Source organism: Piliocolobus tephrosceles, chromosome 3 (genome assembly GCF_002776525.5).
Source record: "Piliocolobus tephrosceles isolate RC106 chromosome 3, ASM277652v3, whole genome shotgun sequence".
Lineage (NCBI taxonomy): Eukaryota > Metazoa > Chordata > Mammalia > Primates > Cercopithecidae > Piliocolobus > Piliocolobus tephrosceles.
Genome location: NC_045436.1, coordinates 118,054,232 through 118,081,076, shown reverse-complemented (window position 1 = coordinate 118,081,076; position 26,845 = coordinate 118,054,232). Strand labels below are relative to the sequence as shown.

The 26,845-nt window shown below is 34.9% G+C and overlaps 1 protein-coding gene across 3 annotated transcripts in view; it reads left to right on the top strand.

Annotated features, from left to right (window-relative positions):
- Positions 1–26,473, top strand: part of SLC4A4 (solute carrier family 4 member 4) — a 396,122-nt gene extending 369,649 nt beyond the window's left edge. Inside the window, exons 21-26 of one of the 3 annotated variants that reach the window (XM_023190244.3) lie at positions 5,685–5,753; positions 8,235–8,408; positions 10,638–10,799; positions 18,205–18,301; positions 21,411–21,490; positions 22,183–26,469. In XM_023190244.3, the coding sequence (XP_023046012.1) occupies positions 5,685–5,753; positions 8,235–8,408; positions 10,638–10,799; positions 18,205–18,301; positions 21,411–21,454 (546 nt within the window). In that variant the 3' untranslated portion in view covers positions 21,455–21,490; positions 22,183–26,469. Of the gene's footprint in view, positions 1–5,684; positions 5,754–8,234; positions 8,409–10,637; positions 10,800–18,204; positions 18,302–21,410; positions 21,491–22,182 lie in introns of all 3 variants that reach the window. The other 2 variants (XM_023190245.1, XM_023190242.2) reach the window with 2 other exon arrangements.
- Positions 26,474–26,845: the final 372 nt, after the last annotated feature.

Genomic DNA, 26,845 nt, shown 5'->3' with positions numbered 1-26,845 from the left:
ATAAATGGGCAGAAATCTTTTCATCAGTTCTAATTTACTTATCACATCTCCCATTTTTCTTTTATTTTTATATTATTTCTTTTCATTAATACAGTATAAAATCATAATTCAAAAAAGTCAGATGTGTTTAAAAGTTCCTTTTGTGTGTATACGTTATAGCAGATTGGCTTTATTCCTAGAGAATCTGACAGTTGAGTAATCATGGATGATTCCAAGGGGACACAGAGAACAGACACTGTATAATTACTATTTTTAGGAGAGATGCAAGACTTACATTTTCAACAACGCCTCTTCCTAACTATTTTCTCACCCTGCACCCAAATATGGCTACAGAGGAGTTAAAGCTGAAAGTTCTTTTGTTCTTTACAATGATTCTTTTCACCCCTGATAGGCAAAGTGCCTTAGTATTTACAGAAACAGATTAGAATGTAGAGAAAGAAGGCAAGGCAGAGAGCTGTAAGAGATCAGTGAACATGAGCTTTCTTTTCCTTTGACCTTCCTTAATTAACCCATACCTAGGCTCACCCTCATTCAGCTGCTAGTGTCCATGATTGTGACTATTTCCACCTGGTAATTTTGCGTTAACCCAAAGAGTCATTGTAAGAATAAATGAAAAATGCAGTCCAACAAACGTTTTTATTAAGCAAGGTTTTCCCCAAAAGGTGGGAAATGAAATTGTTTTGGCAATATAGTTTATAGCATACTGTACAAAACCTATACTTAAAAACAACAAGAATAAAATAGTCAAGGATTCACAGTTGTGATTCCTTACTTCAGTAAGTTAGGCTATTCCTTCTGGAATCACAACTCCTGATAAAGTCAGCTACTTTCAGATCATGTACCATTGAGGTTTGGTAAGTTATGTGCATTTATCACAAATCCCTTGTTAGCTCATTTGAAAAGTCAATACAGGAAGAAGCAGATATTGAGGGTACAGTTTAACTAAAACCTAAGTTATGACTAAGTAAGAGTCAAGATTAACAATTAACCTTAGAATTCACACAGAAAGTGGTGTCAGGGGTTATGCTGGAGTAGGGAACCTTTTTTCCTCACCTTTGTGACTATGTGTTTTTTTAGAGAACTAGAGGACAACTTAAGAGAATCATTTTACTTAAGAGTCTGTCTTTGAAAGGGCAGATCAAATGAATGGGAAAAGAGAAATGTGTTACTTTTACTTTTTAAAATGAAATGGCTCAACACCATTTCCGCAAACTCCATACATCCCTCACAAGTTTGATGGTCTCAGATGATCCTAGTAATTTTCTTTCATGCATTAAGCAGTGTAGGAAGTTGTTTCCCCTGCCTGTTTATGCAAGCTTACTTTGAACATGAAGTTTTTCATTTTTTATTTTGATCTCTTTGCCGAGATATTTTATGTAGAAGAAGGTAAGGAATTACAATTTTAGGTTCACGAGGATACCCCATTGACCCTAGCCAGCAACAGTCATACGTGCCTCAAAGGCACTGAATGTAACAGCTGATTCAGTAGTGAACTGTTGGGAAGGAAGAATAACTGGCATCCATAGCTGGTTAAACAGCTTAGTTCTGTGTTTCTGCAGCAGAAGTATTGCCTGGTAAGTGAGTATTCTGTATAGGGAAACCAGAGGAGGTTAAAGAGCATCAAAAAGGTGAAAGGCACTTCCTTGAGCTTACTTTTCCCATTTTTCTGGCAAGTCTGAAGAAATAAGAATCAAGTGAAGTTCACTGCTACTTTTGTTGCCCTTGCTTGAAATAGTTTATTTCAAGTTAATTAGGAGTAGTCAAATTTATCTTTAATATTTGTTTAGTGTTCTAAAATCAGGAGAGCATTTAATTTGTTTTTGGAAAATGTTTGTTGAGCTTCTACAATATGTCACAATATGTCTGTTTGTTCAGTGCCAGGGAAATAAAGCAAAATGGTGGAGATGATGGTGATGGTGATGATGATGATGATAACAGTAGCTGCCATTTATTGAGCTTGGCATTTGATTAAGGGCTCAGCACAGATTTTTAAAATTTAGTCCTTCAATGAATGACACCTACAAAAGAATTGTCTCTATTTTACAGATAAGAAAATGTATTAATGACTTGCCAGGTCACAAAGTTCATAAATAATAGAGTCAAAATGTGAATTCAGGCAGTTCTGGCATGAAAGCCAGTCTCATAACCCTCAGGGTTTACAACCATTTAAAACAAAACATAGTACTTGCTCTCAAAGAACTCATTCACTTTCATTTTCCGTGAGATGATCTTCAGCTTCTTTGATCCAACTTCTAATCCTCTCATGTGCAGATAAATACAGCATTTTCACAAACTCCTCATCGTACCTCATTCCAGTTTCTTCAATGACTAGGAACCAGATTGCAAGTCAGTACTTCCTTATCAGCTTAGATTTTCAAGATTTAAGGGAATTAGGATATTATTTGAATAACATGTTTCTGAATATAGTTGTTATTGCTGAAAGGGCAATATAATAGAACTTAAATAAAACCAGGGCTTTGAGTCTGGCCTTTGCAGCCATTCTTTTGGTCTGTACTCCTGCCATTTTCCACCCTGACCACTGAGGACCAAAGAGAGTTCTGCTGGGCAATTGTAGGCTTCTCAACTTGCCAGTCAGGTCCTCGTGATGATTATGACATTAATGCCCTGTTTATCATTTATCATCTATTCAGAACCAGGCCCTGGACTACATATTTTATGTGATATAGTCTTTATCATACCCTCTTTCGAATGAGAATACTGAGGATAAGAAAAGTTAATAATTTTCTCAATGTTACAGAAGTGGTAGGGCCAGAATTTGAAACTAGGCCTGTCTGACTTGTGTGCCCATGCTCTTAATCAGGATCTCATTCTGGGTTGTACATTCACATGTGTGCACACACACACGCACACACATACACGCACACACACGCGTGCGTGCGTGCACACACACACACAGTGACCATTACTCTGCTAGAAGATCTCACTGTCCTACCTAATTCTGGTTGCACAACTACACTCTACCCTTGTTTTTAAATTTATCCTTTCTCGTTGACTCTTCTGGGAATATTCAAATACTATCAGCACATCAAAGGGAGGTATAAGTGAAAAAGAGTAGAACTGTGTTCACCAGAATTTGAAAAATTTGGTGACATGGTCTGAATATGTTAACTGTTATTTTGATTTTATCTCAATTATTCCATCGGCTTGTAGGAGCAATATTTGATTTCATGTATGGTAATCTTATTTATAATTTACTTTTGTGCTTTCTGGGTATGATTGGTTGTCTATAAAATTTCCTTTACATAATTTTATCATTTGGCAGTTCTTGATATGCCTGTAAGCCTGGTATGCTTTGTGCTGTTTATGTTTTAATTATTCCTGTCTTGCTCCGTAAAAATATCTACCTACTATTATTATGTAAATTATACTGGTTTAACTTAAGATGGAGTCCCATCTTCTTAAAATGCATCTTCTCTTTCCTCCTTTGAGAAATTTCTATTACAAGAAATGATTATTTTGTGATGAATTTTTAAAGACTGACCTCCTGTGACTCATGAACTAAATCCAATAAAAAGTATCCTCTAACCCAATAATTCTGTCAAGTTTCATCAAAGTTTCCATACTTGAACATTTTTAATGAGGTGTTGCATTATCATAAGGAAAATGGCAAATTTCAAAAGATATATTTTTATGACATTGAAATTGGCCCAAAGTCAACTTCATAGCCTTCTTTATATGTATTATTTCCTTTTCGACAAAGAATAACTGTTTAAAAAAATCTTCATATCTAAAGCTATTTTTCTACCCACAACCCATGCCATTCTGTGTCACTGACACCTTCTGATTTTATTTTGTTGTAGATTTGGTGATATCTGTAATCATAAATTCACATAGAATGGACCTAAGCACCAAGGCAAAAGTGTCCTTCACTTTGACATTAGAACCACATTAGAAAAAGCATTTAGCTAAGCCTAGCTGAGGGGTGGGGTTGAGGCCAGGGATGGTCCCTTTGTGGTAGCTTTCTTTCAAGCTAGACAAATGCTTTACCCAGATTAAAAAGTAACTACTGCAGGAATTCTAACTGGTTTTCCATGGTTGAACTATACTTCTCTTTTCCCTTCTTACTTTTCTTTCCTTCCAGCCGCCCCCCCCCCCCCCCCCCCAAAATTCAAAAGAAATGACAAGAAAAATGAAAGATGTTTAAAAAATGAATCAAAGCTATGAAATGATCCTTCTCTTAGTTTTTTTTTTTTTTACTTTATGGTACATTTATACACAAGAATCACAAGGAATAGAAACATGTACATTGCAAAAGAAATGAAGGCATGTGTCAGAAATAAAAGAGGCTTGAGTGTGATATGTTCACCTCTTTGTGGTGACTGTTAGGTATTACAGCTTCCCCAGCAGGAACATCATCCCTCCTACCCCCATCAACATTCTATGTCACTTTTATTTTTTTCTGGCATCAAGAGCAAAATTAGCTACATTAGAATTGTTAGACTTTTTTGAAGAAGCATTTGATTTTATATGTGTGTGTGTGTGTGTATATATATATATATGTGTATATTTATTTCACATAAATTTAAGCATCCCTATGGCTAACCAATAAACATTGGAAATATTTGTTACACATTTTAGAATTTACTCATTCTCGAATAGAGGCCAAAGAGTCTCAGATAGGGAACTACTGTAGACAATCACAAGGAGAGGCTGATAGAAATTATGCTTAGTATGTGCAGTATTTTTAAAATTACTCTAAAGCCACATTATGTTTTCTGGTTACAACAGCCTCCTTTATGTGGATTTGGTAAGATTGGCCTTAATTGACTTGCGGTTTTAGTATTTTAGCTTTGAAAAATCCTGAAATTACTTGAACTTCTTTTCAAATTGTAAGGTTGAGAACCTTTTGTTTTTCAAACAGAAGACTTCCCAGAAACAGAATCATCCTTGATTTGCTTAGTTTCCTCAGTACTAGGGACATTTCAAAGGTCTAGGAATAGATATAGTTTACAGTCATCACTTCTCCTTGTTAAAACACTTTGTATTAATATAAAATATTTTTGCTAGTTAATGCATGTAAAGTTATTAATTCAGTTTTAAAAGATGTGTATTAATCCATGTGTGTAATTAATTGCTTCCAGGTGCTCCAGGGTCCTTTCAAGAGTGTTCTTTTAAGTTAGTTCTCATAATATTCGCAGGAAGTGAGGGCACAGTCTTTTGATGTTTATTTTATTGAAAGAGGCATATATACACCAAGCTGATAGATGATATGGCAAAAATTATTAAGGACAAAAATCAACAAACTATATTGAAAGGAACTTGGTCTCAAGAGTGAGGCAACCATCTATTAATATCTCTATTTCTGTCTACCTCACAGTCCATATAAGCTTCTGGTTTACATAGTCATTCCTTTTCAGGGTAAAGGGAAACAGAACTTTTCCTCCATTAATTAAAAAAAGTTATTAGTAAGGTCATGCATGCTCACAAAAAAACAAGCATCCAATGAAAATTGAAAGTCCTTTTTACCCTTCTTCATTTATTTCTCTTACAAAGAGTTTAGAAGTTCATCAATTGACTAGTAAAGCATACTAGTTAGAGGTCACTATGTTATTCTATCCTACATTTTAGTTTTAGATTTAGCCTTCATTTAAATGATTCCTCTTCATTCCTCTTTTTTCTTATTATCGTTTTTAACTTTTATCCAATTTTTTTTTTCTTTCTAGTTTATACCCATGCCTGTACTCTATGGTGTGTTCCTGTATATGGGAGTAGCATCCCTTAATGGTGTGCAGGTAAGTTTTTGAACAGCAATGTAAGTACAGTAGTGTTTTTCTAGTAATAAGAATAGTCCAGTAACAGATCTTTGAAGAAAAATGCTAATCCTTATTAACTGCTGAGTTTGTAAAATGCATTTATTTTCCACTTCACCATTCACCTGCTTTTCATTTCTGGTTTAATCGACAAGTTAGCCAGTATTAGCAAAAGTTACCATACATACCCATTTTTGAAATAGGCTGTTAAAAGTCATTTAACCAAGAAAGCGAGAGGCTATAATCTTTCTTTTCCTCCCCCTTACCCATCTTTATCTCCTTTTTACTGTCTCAGGAAGGATACCTAACTCTTTCTGTGTGTCTTCAAGACAGTATTTATCCATTTGCCTTAACTGTATACTAAGAACAGGGTATTGATTTGCTTTTCACATGGCTATGATCAATAATCAAAAGTTTTTTACCAACCAAAGAATAAAGTCAATGTGGTTGATGTATTGCTTTTGTTGAAAACTTTAGCTATTCGTAACTTTGGGAAAACTGACACTCTTAATAAAATCATTATCAGCTGGGCACGGTGGTGCACACTTTTAGTCTCGGCTACTTGGGAGGCTGGGGTGAAAGGTTCACTTGAACCTGAGTTTTAGTGCAGCCTCAACAACATAGTGAGAACCTGTCTCTTTAAAAAAAAAAAAATCATTAGGGAAAACTTTGTAAGGGACTTTGTCTTTCAGTTGGGTTTTAATTTAATTGGCACCAGGAAACTGGAAGTACTTATGCTGTTTTCTGGCACCTTGTTAACTGTAGCTTTATTTAGCACTTAGTAACATTTTAATGGGAAAAGACTGCATGTCCTGTGAACATCATAAGAATTTATTTGAACCCCTTCAAAATAGTCTTTGCTTTTGCTTATCAAATTCAGATTAATTTAGTTTTAAAGTCAGATAGAACTGGGCAAGTGGCCAGACCACCAAAGAGAGAAAAGGCTACTTTACTTTTCTCTGTTTAGGTCTGCTGAGTAGAGTTCATCATCTTTTGGATATTTGTTACAAAATACAAGGTGGTTCTTCATAGACTGGACTAGATGAATGTGAGTTTATTTGTGCTCATGAAACTTTTGAGAAGCATAAATTTGTAAAAATACCTTATTTTTACCTGCCATTGTAAATATTCTTTATTTTCCAAAATGGAAAAATATGAAACAGAAATGGCCCGCAGACGAATAGTTCTTATTTTTGTTTGTCCTTGACGACCTGGTCTAGATCAGAAGTTTAATTCTGTGTGTTTTAGGGGCTTTATTGGTTGAAACTCAGTGCATGTTTATTTAATTAAAAAGAAGAAAAAATCAACCACATAGTAAGGATGGGGAAAAACAACCAGGGTCTAGCTAGTAGATTTCTTAAATTCTGCAATGCTGTTGCCTCTAATGGCTTTTCTCTTTCTTTCTCGATTCTCCCTTGTTTAAACCGTTTTGGTGAGATTTGATTTAGCAAATTTTGTAATGTAACCCAAACTTTATAAATGAGAAGGTCCCCACCAGTCAAAAATAATTCTAGAGGGAAAAACTCCCTTTAAGTAAGAAATCACTAGAGAAGATTGTGATGGTCTAATTTACTTTTGCACTTCTTTCCCTCCAGAAAGAAAATAGAGATATTATTTCAGAGTTCATATTGCATGATTATTCAATTCAATAGCTATTTACTGAGCATCTTTCATTGAAAGATCCTGTGATAGGTTCTTGAATATCTTCCCGTTTGTCACTGGCAAGGTCAATTTGGCAGTTATTCTTTGAAGCACAGCACCTGGCACACAGATGCTCAGTAGTTATTTCAATAGCTGTTTATACATGACCATACGATAGCCTCTCTTAGGTTCAGATGTTGACCCTGAAACTCACTGTAGTATTCATATAGCTTTTCTCTGAAAAGAAATGGTGATAGATTGCTGAGTGTATTAGTCAAGGTATGCCACTCAGATAAATAGTATGGAATTTATGAAAACATGATGTATTCCCATTTATAAGTTGAATACTTCCTTTAGATCCTTAAAACATTCCTGAAATGTGTTAATATATGATGCATAGTATAATCTCCTCTTTTTTCAGATAAGACAACTGAGGCAGAGTAAGATACATGAGTTAGACGTCTTTCTTCAGCATATTATTACTAAAATAGGCAAAAGATCCTCTTTCCTGAGACTCAGAGAGTAAAAATAGAAATTAGGAGATGAGCTCCTAGAATTTATGTTTTGCTTTATGACTTTATTCTTTAGTGGCCGCTTTTTCTTACACATCTACGTAACATTCCCACAATGTAATAACAAAGATTTGAAGACTTGTGCTTTAGTGTGCTTGACTAAATTTCTGCATTCCTTCACCATTCCTTTGTCCTCTGAAAAGGGCATTGCTTGCCTAAATTATAGAATATAAATCAGTAATGATTAGTTAGGCCTAGTGGAAATGTAATGCAGTAATGCATTTGGACTCCTTTCCTCTTTCCTCCCTAGTTCATGGATCGTCTGAAGCTGCTTCTGATGCCTCTGAAGCATCAGCCTGACTTTATCTACCTGCGTCATGTTCCCCTGCGCAGAGTCCACCTGTTCACTTTCCTGCAGGTGTTGTGTCTGGCCCTGCTATGGATCCTCAAGTCAACAGTGGCTGCTATCATTTTTCCAGTAATGGTAGGGATTCCTTTAATTGAATGTACCTGTGAGATTATATGGGTATCGTGGTTATCGTTATATGGAAGACTCACATGTCTTTTATGTATTGTTCCAAATTTTTCGAGCTTTGACCTCATCACTTTGATCAGTTGTAATTTACATTTCCCATGGTTATGGTTGTCTAGGATGGACCTTAGAATCAGGCTCACCTGAGTTCATATACTGGCCTTGGTTCATGCTCATCAGTAAACTTCCTTGAACTACTATTAATTCATCAGTAAAATGGGGGTTGCATTGTTGTTTTTCTGAGCATCAAAAATGACTATCAAACGTGTAGCATAATGCCTGACACATAGTAGACACCAGTGCATGTTAATTACTCTTTAAATGTTGTACAATAGAATTAATCTAAGTAAGAGTGTAGGACATTTCAGTTCAAGTAATAAAGAAGTGCTTGGCAACTTGTGAGAACTCATCCAGTACATTAGAAGAAATGGAGTGAGAAGTTCACTTTTTACATTTCTTGTGGTTTGCATAATGCTAAGTTTAAAGATAAGGTGGGACTTTCTATCCTTGTCATAATATGATGAGAAACAAGGTAAAGCAACTACTGTTTCACTCTGAGTCACAAGTGAAAGAAGAGAAAAAGAAATTTTGTATTTGGCTTCATTACTGAATTTTATACTTTACCATAACTCTTCACTTCTTGAAAAAAATGCATTTATGTACACTTAAAACAAGTTACAAAGGGAGCCTTGAGTCTGTTTTTTCTCCCCCGCAGGTTTGAAAACAGAATTTTCCTACAGTTACCACATTTTATTTTTATAAAATCCTCTTACTCTTAGCCAGGATTATTATTTTATTTTTTGTATTTGTTGTTTGAAATTTTTTTTCTCCCAAGGATGCAAGAAAAAATGGATATTAAATACTAGTCATATTTGTTAGGTCAGATTATTTTTCTTAATGGTGCCTTACGTCTTTCTTTCCTTTTTTTTAAAAAAAACTATATTAACTTACTGAAAAGCACACTGAGTACAAGAAACACTCAGATTTACCTATTAGTGTTATCTGCCTACCTACAAATTTTGCTGAAACCAAGAAAATTGAAGCTAGAGCAGGATACATTTGAATTATATCCAATAAATCACTTTTTGCTTGCACTAAATAATAATTTTTAAATGCTTTACTTTTCTAAAGTGTTTTTTCTTTTCAGAACTTTTATTTGGTCACAAAAGAATTCTGTAATAGAAGTTAGGACAGATGTTATTTATTTCTCTAGGCGATGAGGAAACTGTCATATCAAGAGCATGAGGCTGATAAAGACAACTGCTTAATTTGAAGCAAGTCAGGATGACTATAACTTGCTGCATATTAATTTTAATGTAGAATAAAGATATCTTAATTCTACCTTCAGAAGTATCTTAATGTACCTTCAGAAGTTCTTCTTCAAGAGCAATTCATAGAACCAGAAATACACAGGTCAAGAATATTTGTTTTGGAAGCAGACAACTGGGGCCCTTTGTATTATTCAATTATCTGTATTATTCATCTCCCTCACAGACATTAAGGATCTTGGACAACATACTTAATGTCTCTAACCTTCAGTTTCCTCAGCTGTTTGACAGAAATAATAATACCTACTTTTGGGGTTTCTTTTGAAGAATAAATGAGATAATATTGCCTAAGAGTTTAATATAGTGTCTGGGACGTGTTAAGTATTCAGTTAATGGTGGTGATTGAAGTAGCCCAGTTAATGAAATGGTCTGTGCATATTCAAATACTACCTCATTGTGAATACTTTGAAGATGTCTCAGTGTTCTATGTGTCGTACAGATTTTCTTGATTGCTAAAAACCTTTATAACATTTTAATTGTTAATACTTAGAAATCATATGTCAGCTATTTTTTGACTTTAAACTTTTAATTATTTTATTTAAAATCTCACATGGAAGGAAATGGTTTTGAAAAACAGTCCTTTCACATTAAAATTCTAATTGAATGTGATCATGCATTTCAGTGAACAAAACAAAGTGAGTTTCAACTAAGACTTTTATAAAACAACTTTCCTCATGTAGAAAATTATGAGAGTTCACTTGGTATAAGTCCATACCATCAAGATCAGGTCTGTCATACTCTGTCTAGCCTTACACAAAGTAGGTTTCTGTGGACTTTGATAGGAGAGTATCTGTGCTTGCTGTGACTTCATCTGACATGGTTTCTTCCATACTTTTAATATTTGCCCTTTCAGATCTTGGCACTTGTAGCTGTCAGAAAAGGCATGGACTACCTCTTCTCCCAGCATGACCTCAGCTTCCTCGATGATGTCATTCCAGAAAAGGACAAGAAAAAGAAGGAGGATGAGAAGAAAAAGAAAAAGAAGAAGGGAAGTCTGGACAGTGACAATGATGATGTAAGGAACTTTCCAAATTCCAAAGGAAAGCTAGTTAAAGAAACAAATGTGAAAATTGTCCCTTTTTATACCTGATGTGAAATGGAGGGCTAAGTTCTAAGAATGCTTATCTGGACATGTGATATTTTACTCATTTCACATCCCTTTGCCCTTTATATTCTCTCTTTGGTTTTTTATATTTTCTGAAGTCTTTCTGTAACCATTAATACCCTAATAATGACATAATGACTAATAATGACTTCTAAAAAATTTTAAAATCCACCACATTAAAAAAGTTCTGATCTCATAAAGGAAGTTTGCTTAGTAATGCTATAAAATGTATTTGATTTCTATTAATAATTCAGGGCTTATATTTGAGATAATAAATCAATTTTATGTAATTTTAAGCCTAATGTGGATAGATGTTGATGATCTCACTTTGTATAATCTATGAATCTATTTGAGTAGGCTCTCCACCAAAGTTCTATGCTGTTATATTAATAATAGCATTATATTTATACTAATATGATTTAGCATTATTTTTCTGTAGCTCTTCAATAAAAAGAAAAGGGAATTGGAGTTTGGGGTCTTTTTACATAATTATAGTGGTTAGTGTCATAGTCCAGAGGGTCCTCCTCCAATTAGGTGATTAAGTTGAGAAGTAAAATTTTGCCCAATTTTTTCTTTAGGAGACCAACTCACAGAAATACAGATTCTCCAGTAGGGATTTGTAATCAGTGCTAGGAGAAAAACTGGGATTTTTTCACTTTAACACATGCACACACCTTATTCCAGTAGCCTTTTGAAAAGATTGCCAAAATAATGTTTCCATTTGAAAATTTGCTCTGGATTTTACACAGTGCAGTATCACAAATGATTTTTTGTGCATCATTACCAATTCTAAAGTGGGAATATTGTTAATTGTTGGTTTCTACTTAGTATTTGATAACTTTGATTGATCATTGCATACCTTATCCTTAATTGTCTCAATAGCTTGTTATCACAGTATTTATTTTTGTTCCCATTTTACAGATGAGGAAATTTAGACTGAGAAACGTTAAATATTTTGTAAAATTTTAAAGCTTTATTGAGGTATGATTGACAAAATTATATATATGTAAGGTGAGGCTTTGACATGTATATTTAAATCATTTTTCTAATTGTACACAGCCATAATGGCAAAGCCAAAACTCAAATCCAGGCCTCTCTGGTTATTTCCAACTGCTCAGGCTGTCTGATTGTATTATTTTTGTAGAACTTGGAAATGGTACAATGAAAGAAGGCAAGAGACAGAATTGGATTTCACATAAATTGATTCAATAAGAAAAAGGCTTAATGCATGAGGCACATTTAGCTAAAGAGAAAAAGAGGTGAAAAGAGCTTTATGACTGTCATCGTCCATCTACAATGAGAACAGGTGTATAGATTTTGTTTCCAATGGTGACAGAAAAAGAATGTGTTTAAACTATGGCAGAGATTAAGATGGAATAGTCCAAAGAATGATATGTTTATACATTTAATAGAAATTAAAATTTGAAATGAATTTTTGGACCACTCAAGACCAAAAAAAAAAAAAAAAAAAGGCTGCCTGAAATATTAAAATAATTAAAGCAGTATTTTGTCCAAAATAAATGTCAACTTATGTACATGGACATCAGATTTAAAGTTCATTACACATTATGAATGTATGAAGTGGGGGATTATGGAATCCCCCTCTCTAATGATTTTTAAGAAAAAATAGTAAAATATCAACTTTGGAGAATGTTTTAAATGTACTGCTCTCTAGTGACAAAAGTTAGATCGAAAGAACTCCTTAGAACTTCTTCCAATTCTTAGATATGATTTCCAACAAATCCTATTTCATTTAAAGTGGGTTTTTTTTGTATTGATATTTACCATTTCCGACAGATTTCTTGAAGCCTAAGTGTCATACTTGTTTTTTTTTCCTCTTCTTCATCATCCTACCCATTCCAAAACAAACAAGCAAACATATACATTTGTTCCTAGGCAGTGAATCCAGCTAGGCAATTTGGAGTACATCTGTGCAGTATGTTCTGTGTGTTGAACTCATTATTTAGGAGCTCCACTTAGGAATGTGGTTCTCCTAAGTTTACTTCTTAGTCACAGGGTTTGGGGCCCATGGATATAGGGAGTCACGTGGGGACATGGGGGTTATAGCTATAATATAATATTTATGAGCACAAATAGTAAAAATTATGGCTTGCCAACATTTTGAGCCACTTACAGTCACTTTTTAATCTGCCTGGTAGGCTGTGATTAAGGGTTGGCTGCCAACTCATCCATCTATAAGTGCTATTATTTTGGAAAATGTTTGAAATACTGTAATGACTTACTGTTTTTGTCATTCTCATAAAGGTAAATGCATGTGGCATCTTTTTCATTATTATTATACTTTAAGTTCTGGGATACATGTGCAGATCATGCAGGTTTGTTACATAGGTATACACGTGCCATGATGGTTTGCTGTACCTATCAACCTGTCATCTACATTAGGTATTTCTCCTACTGCTGTCCCTCCCTTAGTCCTCTACCCCCCTGGCAGGCCCCAGTGTGTGATATTCCCCTGCCTGTATCCATGTTTTCTAATTGTTCAACTCCCACTTATGAGTGAAAACATGTGGTGTTTGGTTTTCTGTTCCTGTGTTAGTTTGCTGAGAATGATTGTTTCCAGCTTCATCCATGTACCTGCAAAGGACATGAACTGATCCTTTTTTATGGCGGCATAGTATTCCATGGTGTATATGTGCCACATTTTCTTTATCCAGTCTATCATGGATGGGTATATGGATTGGTTCCAAGTCTTTGCTATTGTGAGCAGTGCTGCAATAAACATACATGTGCATGTCTTTATAGTAGAATGATTTATAATCCTTTGGGTATATATCTAGTAATAGGATTGCTGAGTCAAATGGTATTGCGATCTTTGAGGAATCACCACACTGTCTTTCACAATGGTTGAAATAATTTAGACTCTCACCAACAGTGTAAAAGCATTCCTATTTCTCCACATCATCTCCAGCATCTGTTATTTCCTCACTTTTTAATGATTGCCATTCTAACTGGCATGAGATGGTATCTCATTGTAGTTTTGATTTGCATTTGTCTAATGACCAGCAATGATGACCTTTTTTTCATATGTTTGCGGGCTGCATAAATGTCTTCCTTCGAGAAGTATCTGTTCATATCCTTTGCCCACTTTTTGATAGGGTTGTTTTTTTCTTGTAAATTTGTTTAAGTTCCTTGTAGATTCTGGATATTAGCCCTTTGTCAGATGGATAGATTGCAAAAATTTTCTCCCATTCTGTAGGTTGCCTATTCATTCTGATGATAATTTATTTTGCTGTGCAGATGCTCTGTAGTTTAATTAGATGCCGTTTGTCAATTTTGACTTTTGTTGCCATTGCTTTTGGTGTTTTAGTCATGAAGTCTTTGCCCATGCCTATGTCCTGAATGGTATTGCCTAGGTTTTCTTCTAGGGTTGTATAGTTTTACATCTTATATTTAAGGCTTTAATCCATCTTGACTTGATTTTTGTATAAGATGTAAGGAAGGGCTCCAGTTTCAATTTTCTGCATATGGCTAACCAGTTTTCCCAACACGTTTATTAAATAGGGACTCCTTTCCTCACTGCCTGTATTTGTCAGGTTTGTCAAAAATCAGATGGTTGTAGATGTGTGACATTATTTCTGAGGCCTCCATTCTGTTCCATTGGTCCATATATCTGTTTTGGTACCAGTACCATGCTGTTTTGGTTACTGTAGCCTTGTGGCATAGTTTGAAGTCAGGTAGTGTGATGCCTCCAGCTTTGTTCTTTTTGCTTAGGATTGTCTTGGCTATATGGGCTCTTTTTTGGTTCCATATGAAATTTAAAGTAGTTTTTTTCTAATTTTGTGAAGAAAGTCAATGGTAGCTTGATGAGGATAGCATTGATCCCATAAATTACTTTGGGCAGTATAGCCATTTTCACCTTATTGATTCTTGTATCCATGAGTATGGAATGTTTTTCCATTTGTTTGTGTCCTCTTTTATTTCCTTGAGCAGTAGTTTGTTGTTCTCCTTTAAGAGGTCCTTCACATCCCTTGTAAGTTGTATTCCTAGGTATTTTGTTCTCTTTGTAGCAATTGTGAATGGGAGTTCTTTCATGATTGAGCTCTCTGCCTATTATTGGTGTATAGGAATGCTTGTGATTTCTGCACATTGATTTTGTATTCTGAGACTTTGCTGAAGTTGCTTATCAGCTTAAGGAGATTTTGGGATGAGACAGTGAGGTTTTCTAAATATGCAATCATGTCATCGGCAAACAGAGACAATTTGACTTCCCCTCTTCCTATTTGAATACCCTTTATTTCTTTCTCTTGCCTGATTGCCCTGGCCAGAAATTCCAATACTATGTTTAATAAGAGTGGTGAGAGAGAGCATCCTTTTCTTGTGCCAGTTTTCAAAGGGAATGCTTCCAGCTTTTGCCCATTCAGTATGATATTGGCTGTGGGTTTGTCATAAATAGCTCTTATTATTTCAAGATACATTCCATGAATACCTAGTTTATTGAGAGTTTTTAGCATGAAAGGCTGTTGAATTTTATTGAAGGCCTTTTCTGTATTTATTGAGATAATGATGTGTTTTTTGTCATTGGTTCCGTTTATGTGATGGATTATGTTCATTGATTTGCCTATGCTGAACCAGCCTTGCATCCCAGTGATGAAGCCAACATGATTGTGGTAGATTAGCTTTTTAATATGCTTCTGGATTCAGTTTACCAGTATTTTCTTGAGGATTTTCACATCAATGTTCATCAGGAATACTGGCCTGTAATTTTGTTTTTTTGTTGTGTCTCTGCCAGGTTTTGGTATCAGGATGATGCTGGCCTCATAAAATGAGTTAGGGAGGAGTCCCTCTTTTTCTATTGTTTGGAATAGTTTTAGAAGAAATGGTACCAGCTCCTCTTTGTACTGTTGGTAGAATTCTTCTGTGAACCCATCTGGTCCTGGACATTTTTGATTGGTAGACTATTAATTACTGCTTTCATTTCAGAACTTCTTGTTGTTCTATTCAGGGATTCAGCTTCTTCCAGAGTTGGTCTTGGGAGGGTGTAGGTTTCCAGGAATTTATCCATTTCTTCTAGATTTTCTAGTTTATTTGTGTAGAGGTGTTTATACTACTCTCTGATGGTAGTTTGTATTTCTGTGGGGTCAGTGGTTATATCCCCTTTATCATTTTTTATTGTGCCTATTTGAGTCTTCTCTCTTCTTCGTTATTCTGGCTAGTGGTCTATCTGTTTTGTTAATCTTTTCAAAAAACAGCTCCTGGGTTCATTGATTTTTTGAAGGATTTTTTGTGTCTCTATCTCCTTCAATTCTGCTCTGATCTTATTTATTTCTTTTCTTCTGCTAGCTTTTGAATGTGTTTGCTCTTGCTTCTCTAGTTCTTTTAATTGTGATGTTAGACTGTCAAGTTTTAGATCTTTCCCGCTTTCTCCTGTGGGAATTTAGTGCTATAAATTTCCCTCTAAACACTGCTTTAGCTGTGTCGCAGAGATTCTGGTATGTTGTGTCTTTGTTCTCATTGGTTTATTTCTGCCTTCATTTCGTTATATACCCAGTAGTCATTCAGGAGCAGGTTGTTCAGTTTGCATGTAGTTGTGCTGTTTTGAGTAAGTTTCTTAGTCCTGAGTTCTAATTTCATTGCACTGTGGTCTGATAGACTGTTTGTTATGATTTCCATTCTTTTGCATTTGCTCAGGAGTGTTTTACTTCCAGTTATGTGGTTAATTTTAGAATAAGTGCGATGTGGTGCTGAGAAGAATGTATATTCTGTTGATGTGGGGTGGAGAGTTCTGTAGATGTCTATTAGGTCTGCTTGGTCCAGAGCTGAGTTCAAGTCCTGGATATCCTTGTTAATTTTCTGTCTCACTGATCTGTCTAATATTGACAGTGGGGTGTTAAAGTCTCCCACTATTATTTTGTGGGAGTCTCTTTGTAGGTCTCTAAGAACTTGCTTTATGAATATGGGTGCTCCTATATTGGGTGCATATATGTTTGGGATAGTTAGCTGTTTTTGTTACATTGATCCCTTTTTCATTATGCAATGCCCTTCTTGGTCTTTTTTGATGCTTTTTGGTTTAAAGTCTGTTTTATCAGAGACTAGGATTTCAATCCCTGGTTTTTTTGTTTGTTTTTTTGTTTTGTTTTGTTTTGTTTTTGCTTTCTATTTGCTTGGTAAATATTCCTCCATCCCTTTATTTTGAGCCTATGTGTGTCTTTGAACACTTGGTGGGTCTCCTGAATACAGCACACTCATGGGTCTTAACTCTATCCAGTTTGCCAGTCTGTCTTTTAATTGGGGCATTTAGCCCATTTACATTTAAGGTTAATATTGTTTATGTGTGGCATGTTTATTTTTTTTTTCTTTTTTGCTTGTTGAATGCATTGTCTTAGTTCTCTAAAAGGATACTGTTGTTCATTAACCTCTTTAGAGTCACCATAAAGGAATTTTCCATGTAGGTAATAGACTTTATGTTAAGATTTTTTTACCATTAATCTCATTTTATTTATCTCATTTTATTTTCAACTAAAAATCATCTTTTTGGTACTTTCAATGATGAGCTATATTGGGTCTTTCAGTTCCAACATAGACTTGGAATCAATGTAATGCATTTAAAAGAAACAAAGTGGTAATCTATTATAATTTGGGCTAGGTGGCCTGTTCTTTAAGCAGTCCCATGATTAGCTGCCTGGTTTTGTCATTTCCATTATGATTCTCTGCTTATCTGACCATCATAGACACCTTTTTAAACATTTTATTTTCTTATGTTTTGCTTACATTTTCAGATATCTTTGGCACAAGCTAATTGAAATGAATCTTTACCCATAAAATAGTACTTAGCATAAGAGAGGAAAGTTTATTTTCTAGTGTACATAGAAGGCTTCTTGATAGTGGATATATAAAAAATCTGTCACTTGTTCTAGAAGGAAAGATGGGTCATGATTTTCCTAGAGACGGAATCAGCATAAACAAAACAAGAATTTCAAGACCATATTATAACTTTGGAAGTTTCCTAGGTTTAATTTGTTTTTGCATTGAGATCATTGGCTTCACAGATACAACTCATAAACATTGCTGATTGGGAGTCTAAGTGATAGAAAGCTTTACAATTCAGTTGTAGTGATCTCTATTTTGTGTAGTTGTAGCTTTAATGGACTCAATACCATTAACTCAGAAGAGTAGAAAACAAATGTGAGGGAGAAAGAAGGAATACAGTTAAAAGATAGCAAACTAGAAGTAATCATAGGGCTTTTCTCCTTAGTATTAAGTAAATGATTATATAAAATGGTTTGATCGACACTAGCAGATAGGAAGGGCTGTATAATAAAAACATTCTAAAACCTGTTGTACATTTTTTTCACAGTCTGACTGCCCATACTCAGAAAAAGTACCAAGTATTAAAATTCCAATGGACATCATGGAACAGCAACCTTTCCTAAGTGATAGCAAACCTTCTGACAGTGAGTAGAACTAACCTCTTGCATGCTTGCTTGAATATGATTTGCACTTACAGAGAAAACACTTTAGAATTGCCATCTGCATTAACTTGCCCTTGATTTTGTTTTTCCTTTTTTCTATGAGAAGATTTACACTTAATTATAATAAAACTTTATTTTTACATACCCTAAGCTTCACTCTTCTTTTTACCCATAACCTTTTAAATTTTTATTTGGTAGTCTTTTCCCTTACCCAAATCATCCCCAGTTTTTCCAACTGCTAAATTAATAACCACGTTTTTAATTGATTTTTCTTTTTTTTTTTTCCTGTTGGTATTTTGAATTGCAGCTTATAATACTACATCACTGTCACTGTTTGTCTTCCTTAGGTTTTAACTAGTGATCAAATCAGCTCAAAAGAGAAATTGTATTATTGGTCTCTCAGTGATCAATAAATCAATTGTTAATATTGAGAATTTGGAAAAATTTAATTTTGAATAAATTAGCAATCATAAAGTATTAGTACAACTTTCTAGATATAACTTATATGCATTTGCTTTCTAATCTCTTCATTCTCCCTTTTGCTATTTCAAAATTATTGTTATAACTGCACTGATCTTTCTAGCGTGATAGGCTGGTGGCTATGGTGCAATGGTTTGTGACATTTTTTTCCTCTGTAATTGAATTAACAGGCCATTTAGTAATGTCAGTGACCATTTCAGACTTTCCCAACGGCAGGTAGCAATTGCCATCAAGCTACTTTCTATTTTGCGTTCTCATTGAAGAAAATGCATCCTTTTAGATTCAGATGCACTTCAGAGTACACTGATCTGTTACAGAAAAAGACAGTTAAGACGCTTTTATTTCTATTTTACCAAACCACCTTGACTTCAATAGGAGGTTACTGTTATCAAGAAATGTTTGGAATGAATGTCTATTGATAAAAAATAATGGGTATATTAGTTATCAATCATTGAGTAACAAATTACCATAAAACTTAGCAGCTTAAAACAGCAAACATGTTTTCTTACACAATTCCTGACATTCAGGAATGCAGGGGCAGCTGATTTTGGTCCTGGCTCAGAGTCTCTCATGAGATTGCAGTCAGAGCTGTCAAGCTGTCAGCTGGGGCTGAGTCTCTGAAGACTTTTTTTCCAGGAAGAAATGAAAGAATGTGTTGAAAATTATAGTATACTCCCCGTTGTGGGAGTGGGCCCAAGAATAGGGACTCAAGGGCCCCATTACAAAATTTTGGGGAGTTTACCCTCTACTTGGGGTACGCCCTATGTAAATGAAGAGGATGAAGTAAAGTTACAAACTTGGCCTACGCCCCATGGAGAGGATATTTCCTGTCATAGCCAAAGTGTGAATAGGCCTTATGTTCCCTGCCTCCAGACCCTGTTTTCCTGCCTCATCTCCTCAAGGAAAGATGTGATCTCCCTAAATCTTCATGGGAGGCAGAGGGACCGATGGTCTTTTTTCTGTAACTGCTTCATTCTGGCTTGGGGCATACTCCCTACCTATTGGGGATCACTGAACTCTCACCTTGCTCTTAGTCTAATGAAGGCACGGTAGCTTCTTGATGGCCCGGGCGGTGTCTTCACCTGGAACTGGCTGTAACCTTTGTTGCATGATCATCTGAAGATTGATGGTCTCTAGGCAAGAAGAAATGAATTTGGTTAAAAAGGGGGAATCTTTTTAAACAAAATTCTGAGAGGCCGTTGTTTTGAACTAAGCTCATGCACTAGGCCCCAAAAGACCAAACCAAAGCAAAATGAAGTCATTTGTGCTAAGGCTATAAGGAAACACATGAATTCTAGAACAGACCAGGTTTTGTTTTTTCTTCTGCAAATCTCTATAACAGATATTCTTGACAGCATAGGTATCCACCCACTAAGGTTCCCATTAAATATTTTACTCTCTGAAGACTTGGTTGGAGCTGGGGATCTGCTTCCAAAAGCACACTCATGGGGCCCTTGGCATGACGTTTGTTTCTTTACCTGTGGGTATCTCTATAGGACTGCCCATGACATGGCCTCCCTCAGAGCCAGTGATAAAAGAGAAAGAAACCAAGACAGAAGCTGCAGTCTTTTATAACTGAATCTCAGAAGTAACAGACCATTACTTCTGTCATATTCTGATGGTTATGCAGCCCCACACTGTTAACACTGGGAAAGAATTACACAAATTCATAAATACCAGGAGACAGGGATCGCTGAGAGCCATCTTGGAGGCTGGCTACCAGCCTGGATTTAAAGAACCAGGAACTAAAGCAGTCTTACCTTTGGTGTCCAGTTGTAACCTATAACTTGTAACCGAGGCTAATTTCTCCTAACTTAATGGGGTTTGGTTATGAATTTCTTTTTTCATTTAAGCTCCTCAAGCCATGTTCCAACTTCATTTTTTATCTGTGGAGCGTTAATAGCAAAAGCACACTTTGACACACATGTGCTTAACATGTATATCTTCTGTTGGCATCAAAACCTGGTATAGCCCCTTATAAATTAATGTAAAAGCTACTTTTAAAAAATCACTAGCCAGAATTTGAGGCTCATGGAAAAAGTTTATGTGCCAGTTGCCCTTCATCCTCTCAAAACCCCTTTTAAAGGATAAATTGCAAATTGATATGATATTAGGAGTTTACTTAAACAAAATACACTTGAGCATTTTGCCTGAAATGTTTCCTAATGTCATGTTTATCTTTATAATCCATGATGAAAGAACAGAACTGATAGAAGTAGTGTTGCAGTATGAGTAAGTACCTCAAAGAAAATCTTTTTTTTTCCTTATGAACAACAGCAGTCAAACTTAGGAATGCTGAAGATGGAAAGAAATCCAAAAGCAAGCCTTAGACAGTAAGAGAATGTTGTCACCCTCTAAAAATGATTTGCTTTTTATTCTTCTCACTGACAAGATAGCAGTGATCCATCCCAGGAAACCTAACGTAAAGGAAACGAAGTGATTTTGTCTTCATCACACTAGAGTCTTAGCTTAATACATTTTTTATTGAAATGCCTAAACTTGTCTTTTTACTCTTACCAGTTATGGAAGATGCATCAATTTTGTGAAGATTTTTGTTTTATACTTCACCATAGACCTACTATTTACGTTTTTTAAAACTTTTATTTTCCAGGAGAAAGATCACCAACATTCCTTGAACGCCACACATCATGCTGATAAAATTCCTTTCCTTCAGTCACTCGGTATGCCAAGGTAAAGGACAGCCCAGTATTTTATGTTGTTCTGTGGAATAATTGCCCCACACAAATGTAGTTAATGGTGGGTTATTGACATAACTTCTTGTTCTCCTTCCTCTCTATGATTTCTCTTAAATAAATTACCCAGTGACCAAAACTTGCTCCTGCTTTTACTAGTAGAAAGCATTCTAAGAGACCTACTTACTCTTACAAATAAGGGAATCTTTCAGTATCATTAAGTTACAACCCAGGATCAACATTAGCTCTTCCCTGATTTGAAGCAGTGTAACTGGCACTTTCTGACAGTTCTTCTCCAGTGGTTTCTTTCCCTCTTAACAAAGTTCCAGAGATTTCAGGTTCTACTCGATTTTCTGAAATCTCTGAATGTTTTTGTTATGTCAGTTTTTTTGTCATTTAATTTCTGACAGCATTACCCACATGGTAGTACCTCTTTTCCTTTTGTGTTTGTTGTTTTTATTGTTTTTATTCTAGGTATGAGATCTTATGAAATTTTTTTACTTGAATTTCTTGACTCTACTGATAACCTTCATCGCATTTAAAGTGTTTGTTTTTAATACACAAAGAGAATATAAGTATTAAAAGAGAACAAGGAAGGACATACTTGACTTCTATACAATGCATAAACATTTGACAGATGATGAAGGAAATCTGATTTACTTACTACTTTTTTTTTTCCTTTTTCTCTAGTCCTCCTAGAACTCCAGTCAAAGTTGTGCCTCAAATTAGAATAGAACTTGAGCCTGAAGACAATGATTATTTCTGGAGGAGCAAGGGAACAGAAACTACATTGTAACCTGTTTGTCTTTCTTAAAACTGACATTTGTTGTTAATGTCGTTGGTTTTTGTTTGGCTGTTTGTTTATTTTTTAACTTTTATTTTGTCTCAGTTTTTGGTCACAGGCCAAATAATACAGCGCGCTCTCTGCTTCTCTCTTGCATAGATACAATCAAGACAATAGTGCACCGTTCCTTAGAAACAGCATCTGAGGAATACCCCTTTTGTTCTTAAACTTTCAGATGTGTCCTCTGATAACCAAATTCTTCTGTCACTCAAGACACAGACACACACAGACCCTGCCCTTTGCCTCTATTAAGCAGAGGATGCAAGTATTAAGGATTTTATAACATGAAAATATTGAAGGAACTTAAAACTTTAGCTTTGGGGCTGTGCTTACTGGCTTGTCTTTGTCTGGTAGAACAAACCTTGACCTCCAGACAGAGTCCCTTCTCATTTATAGAGCTCTCCGGGACTGGAAAAAGTGCTGCTATTTTACCTTGCTCTTGCTTGTAAACCCTAATCTTAGAGTTATCAAAAGAAGAAAAACCTGAAGGTACTTTACTCCCTATAGAGAAACCATTGCCATCATTGTAGCAAGTGCTGGAATGTCCCTTTTTTCCTATGCAACTTTTTTTAACCCTTTAATGAACTTATCTGTTGAGTACATTGAAGAATATTTTTCTTCCTAGATTTTGTTGTTTAAATTATGGGGCCTAACCTGCAACTTATTTTTTGTCAATTTTTAAAACTTTTTTTTAATTACTGTAAAGAAAATGAATTTTTTCCTGCAGCAGGAAACATAGTTTTGAGTAGTTCTACCTCTTATTTGTAGCTGCCAGGCTTTCTGTAAAAATTGTATTGTATATAATGTGATTTTTACACATACATACACACACAAATACACAATCTCTAGGGTAAGCCAGAAGGCAAGATCAGATTAAAAGCACCATGTTTCTAAGCATCAATTTTTCCCTTTCTTTAAAAGAAACTTAACTGTTCTATGAAGGAGATTGAGGGAGAAGAGACAAACTCCTATGTCATGAGAAGAACCGATGTTCTGATAATAGTAGCATCTGGGTGCAGATGCTGATTGTATGACCACGTCAATGTCCTATGCAGTATTGTTAGACATTTTCTCATTTTGAAATATTTGTGTGTTTGTGTATGTGCTCTGTGCCATGGTTGGTGCATATATGTGCAATGTTAGAAAGCAAAAGAGTGACGGTAGGCAGAGGGCAAAGTCATTGAGTCTCTTGTGCCAGTTTTCATAAAACCCAAACCACATATGAAAAAATCCGTTAAGGGTCCAAGAAGTCTGTCCATATGAAAATGAGAGTAAATATGGTTTATTTCCCAGATATCAGTCATTATAATTGATATAATAGCTCGTACATGCACTATACAATTCATAGGAGTATTAATAGCCCATTTACATGTCTATAAAATGTAACAGGATTACAGAGCTGCAGAGTACAGTGTAACGGTACTCTCATGCACTTTTTCAAGATGCAAAGGCAATTATTCTTTGTAAGTGAGACTTTTAGAACACATTAGTGTACATATATGTATGTATATTTCAAAGTACCACACTGAAAGTTAGACATTTATTAACCAAATTCAACATGATATTTAAAGGTTGTTTTTAATATGATACATTACATATTGTGAATGTATATTAAAAAACATTTTAAATGTTAAAATTATAATTTTGAATTCATATAACCACAACTGTGATATATCCTAACTATAACCAGTTGTTGAGGGTTATACTAGAAGCAGAATGAAACCACATTTGTTGGTTTGATAATATGCACTTATTGATTCCCACTCATTGTTATGTTACTTAAATTATTATTCTGTCTCCTTGTAATTTTGATTACAAAAATGTTATTATCCTGAGTTAGTTGTTACTTTTACAGTAACTGATACTCCTAAAACTTTTAATTTATACAAATTAGACAATAATGACCCCAATTTTTTCATTAAAATAATAGTGGCAAGTTATATGTTATTGTGTTAAAACCTCACCTGCCAAATTCTGGCTTCACATTTGTATTCAGGGCTATCCTTAAAATGATTATTCTGTATTATCTAGCTTTCTATTACCCTAATATAAACCAGTATAAGAAGACTTTCCCTTTTTCTTTACTCACAGAAGCATCAATAAATTGTTTAAAAACCATGTATAGTTTCAGCTTAACCTGTGATCTTGTTAAGTTAAAGGTACTTTTGTTTACTTTTATAAAAGCTCTAGATAAAACATTTTTTTTCTGATCATGAATCAAGTATCTGTGGTTCATGCCCATCTCTATGCCTGTCAAAGAACTCCTGAAGCAACTTAACTCATCATGTCAGCCTGTGAGTAGAGGTGAAACCTATGTGTACCTCTGTTTATGATCCATATTGATATTTATGACATGAACACAGAATAGTACCTTACATTTGCTAAATAAACAGTTAATATCAAATCCTTTCAATATTCTGGGAACCCAGGGAAGTGTTTAAAAATGTCATTACTTTCAAAGGAACAGAAGTAGTTAACCAAACTAACAAGCAAAACCTGAGGTTTGCCTGGTGACACCAAATTATCAGTATCTTAGCTAAATTTACCCATTGCCTAAGAGTGAACCAGATTTGGCGGTGGTTTTGTTTCTATGCAAACTGGACACAAATTACAACAGTACATTTTTTTATAAGTGTTTCTCCCTTTTCTCCGTAATGTGACTCGCGGAGATAAAGGATCCAAAAGATAAAGACAAAGTCTGCTTAGAGTTGTTAACCAGAAAGTCCTGGCTGTGGTTGCAGAAACACTGTTGGAAGAAAAGAGATGACTACGTCAAGCGTCTGCCTTACCAAAAGAGCAAAAATGCATCTGGTTTTGTGTTTGGGAGAAAAATATCTTGGACACACTGTTTTCCTTGATAAAAGTCATCTCCTCTACTGTGTGAAATGAATACTTGGAATTCTAATTGTTTTCTGTGCCAGGGGCAGTAATGTCCCTGCCTCTTCTCCCAATCAAGGTTGAGGAGTGGGGCTGGGGAGAGGACTTAACTGACTTAAGAAGTAGGAAAACAAAAACCTCTCTTCTCAGCCTTCCACCTCCAAGAGAGGAGGAAAAACAGTTGTCTGCTGTCTGTAATTCAGTTTGCGTGTATTTTATGCTCATGCACCAACCCATACAGAGTAAATCTTTTATCAACTATATACTGGTGTTTAATAGAGAATGATTGTCTTCCGAGTTTTTTGGTTCCTTTTTTAACTGTGTTAAAGTACTTGAAATGTATTGACTGCTGACGATATTTTAAAAACAAAATGAAATAATTTGAGTTGTATTACAGAGGTTGACATTGTTCAGGGATGGGACAAAGCCTTCTTCAATCCTTTTCATACCACTTAATGATTTTGGTGCAGGAACCTGAGATTTTCTGATTTATATTTCATGATATTTCACATCTGCTCTTCACAGCAGGAGCATGAAGCCCAGTGGCAATAAGTGGCTGGGTACAATCAAGTGATATTTTATAGCACTTCACTATCTGAAAGGCCATGAGTTTTCAGATGATTTCATTGAGCTTCATTGCAGCCTAAAATTTTAAAAAAGTTTTGTAATATGCTAACCAGTCAAGTTGTGTTTTGACCAGAGATTTAGATATGTCCAATTTCCTGGCTCATTTCATTGTGCTCTATGGGTACGTATAAAAAGCAAGAATTCTGTTTCCTAGGCAAATATTGCAACTCAGGGCTAAAGTCATCCAGTGAAACTTTTAGAGCCAGAAGTAACTTTGTCCCAGTCCTACAATGTGAAAAGAGTGAATAGTTGCCTCTTTTTAGCCATTTTCATGGCTGGTACATATTCGTACACATTACTTTTCAGAATCAATACGCACTTTCAGATATTCTTATTTTTATTCTCTTAAGTCTTTATTAACTTTGGAGAGAGAAATGATGCATCTTTTTATTTTAAATGAAGTAGATCAACATGGTGGAACAAAATGATAAAGAACAGAAAACATTTCAATATATTACTAATAACTTTTTCCAATATAAATCCTAAAATTCCTATAACATAGTATTTTACAGTTTTATGAAGCTTTCTATTGTGACTTTTATGGAATTAAGAGATGAAGAAGATGAGATATTTTAGCATTTATATTTTTCAAAATTATATGTATACTTAAAATAAAGTAACTTTATGCATTTATGAGTGTTAAGTGTTTCTGTTCAATGCCTCAAATAATTGTTAAATGCCTATTATTTTACTTCTTTGGGTGATGCAGGGAATACAAAGATGATCAAGTCAGAGTTCCTGTCCCCACGTTGCTTTAGTTACTTCAGGCAGGAGGATAAAATGAGTGTCCAAATTATATTTTTTTTAAAAGCTTATAAGAATTATCTAAGTATTAATGAAATGTTACTATGCAAAGAATCAAAGCAAGAAAAAATAGGTCCAACTAAGAGCGATAGGAATTTTTTTTTGAGAAGATAGTATTGTCTTCTTTTATAAAGTTAGTGAAATATAAAATATCACTTTCTTGAATTCAGGATGTGGTATACAGTAAATTAATTCTCAAAA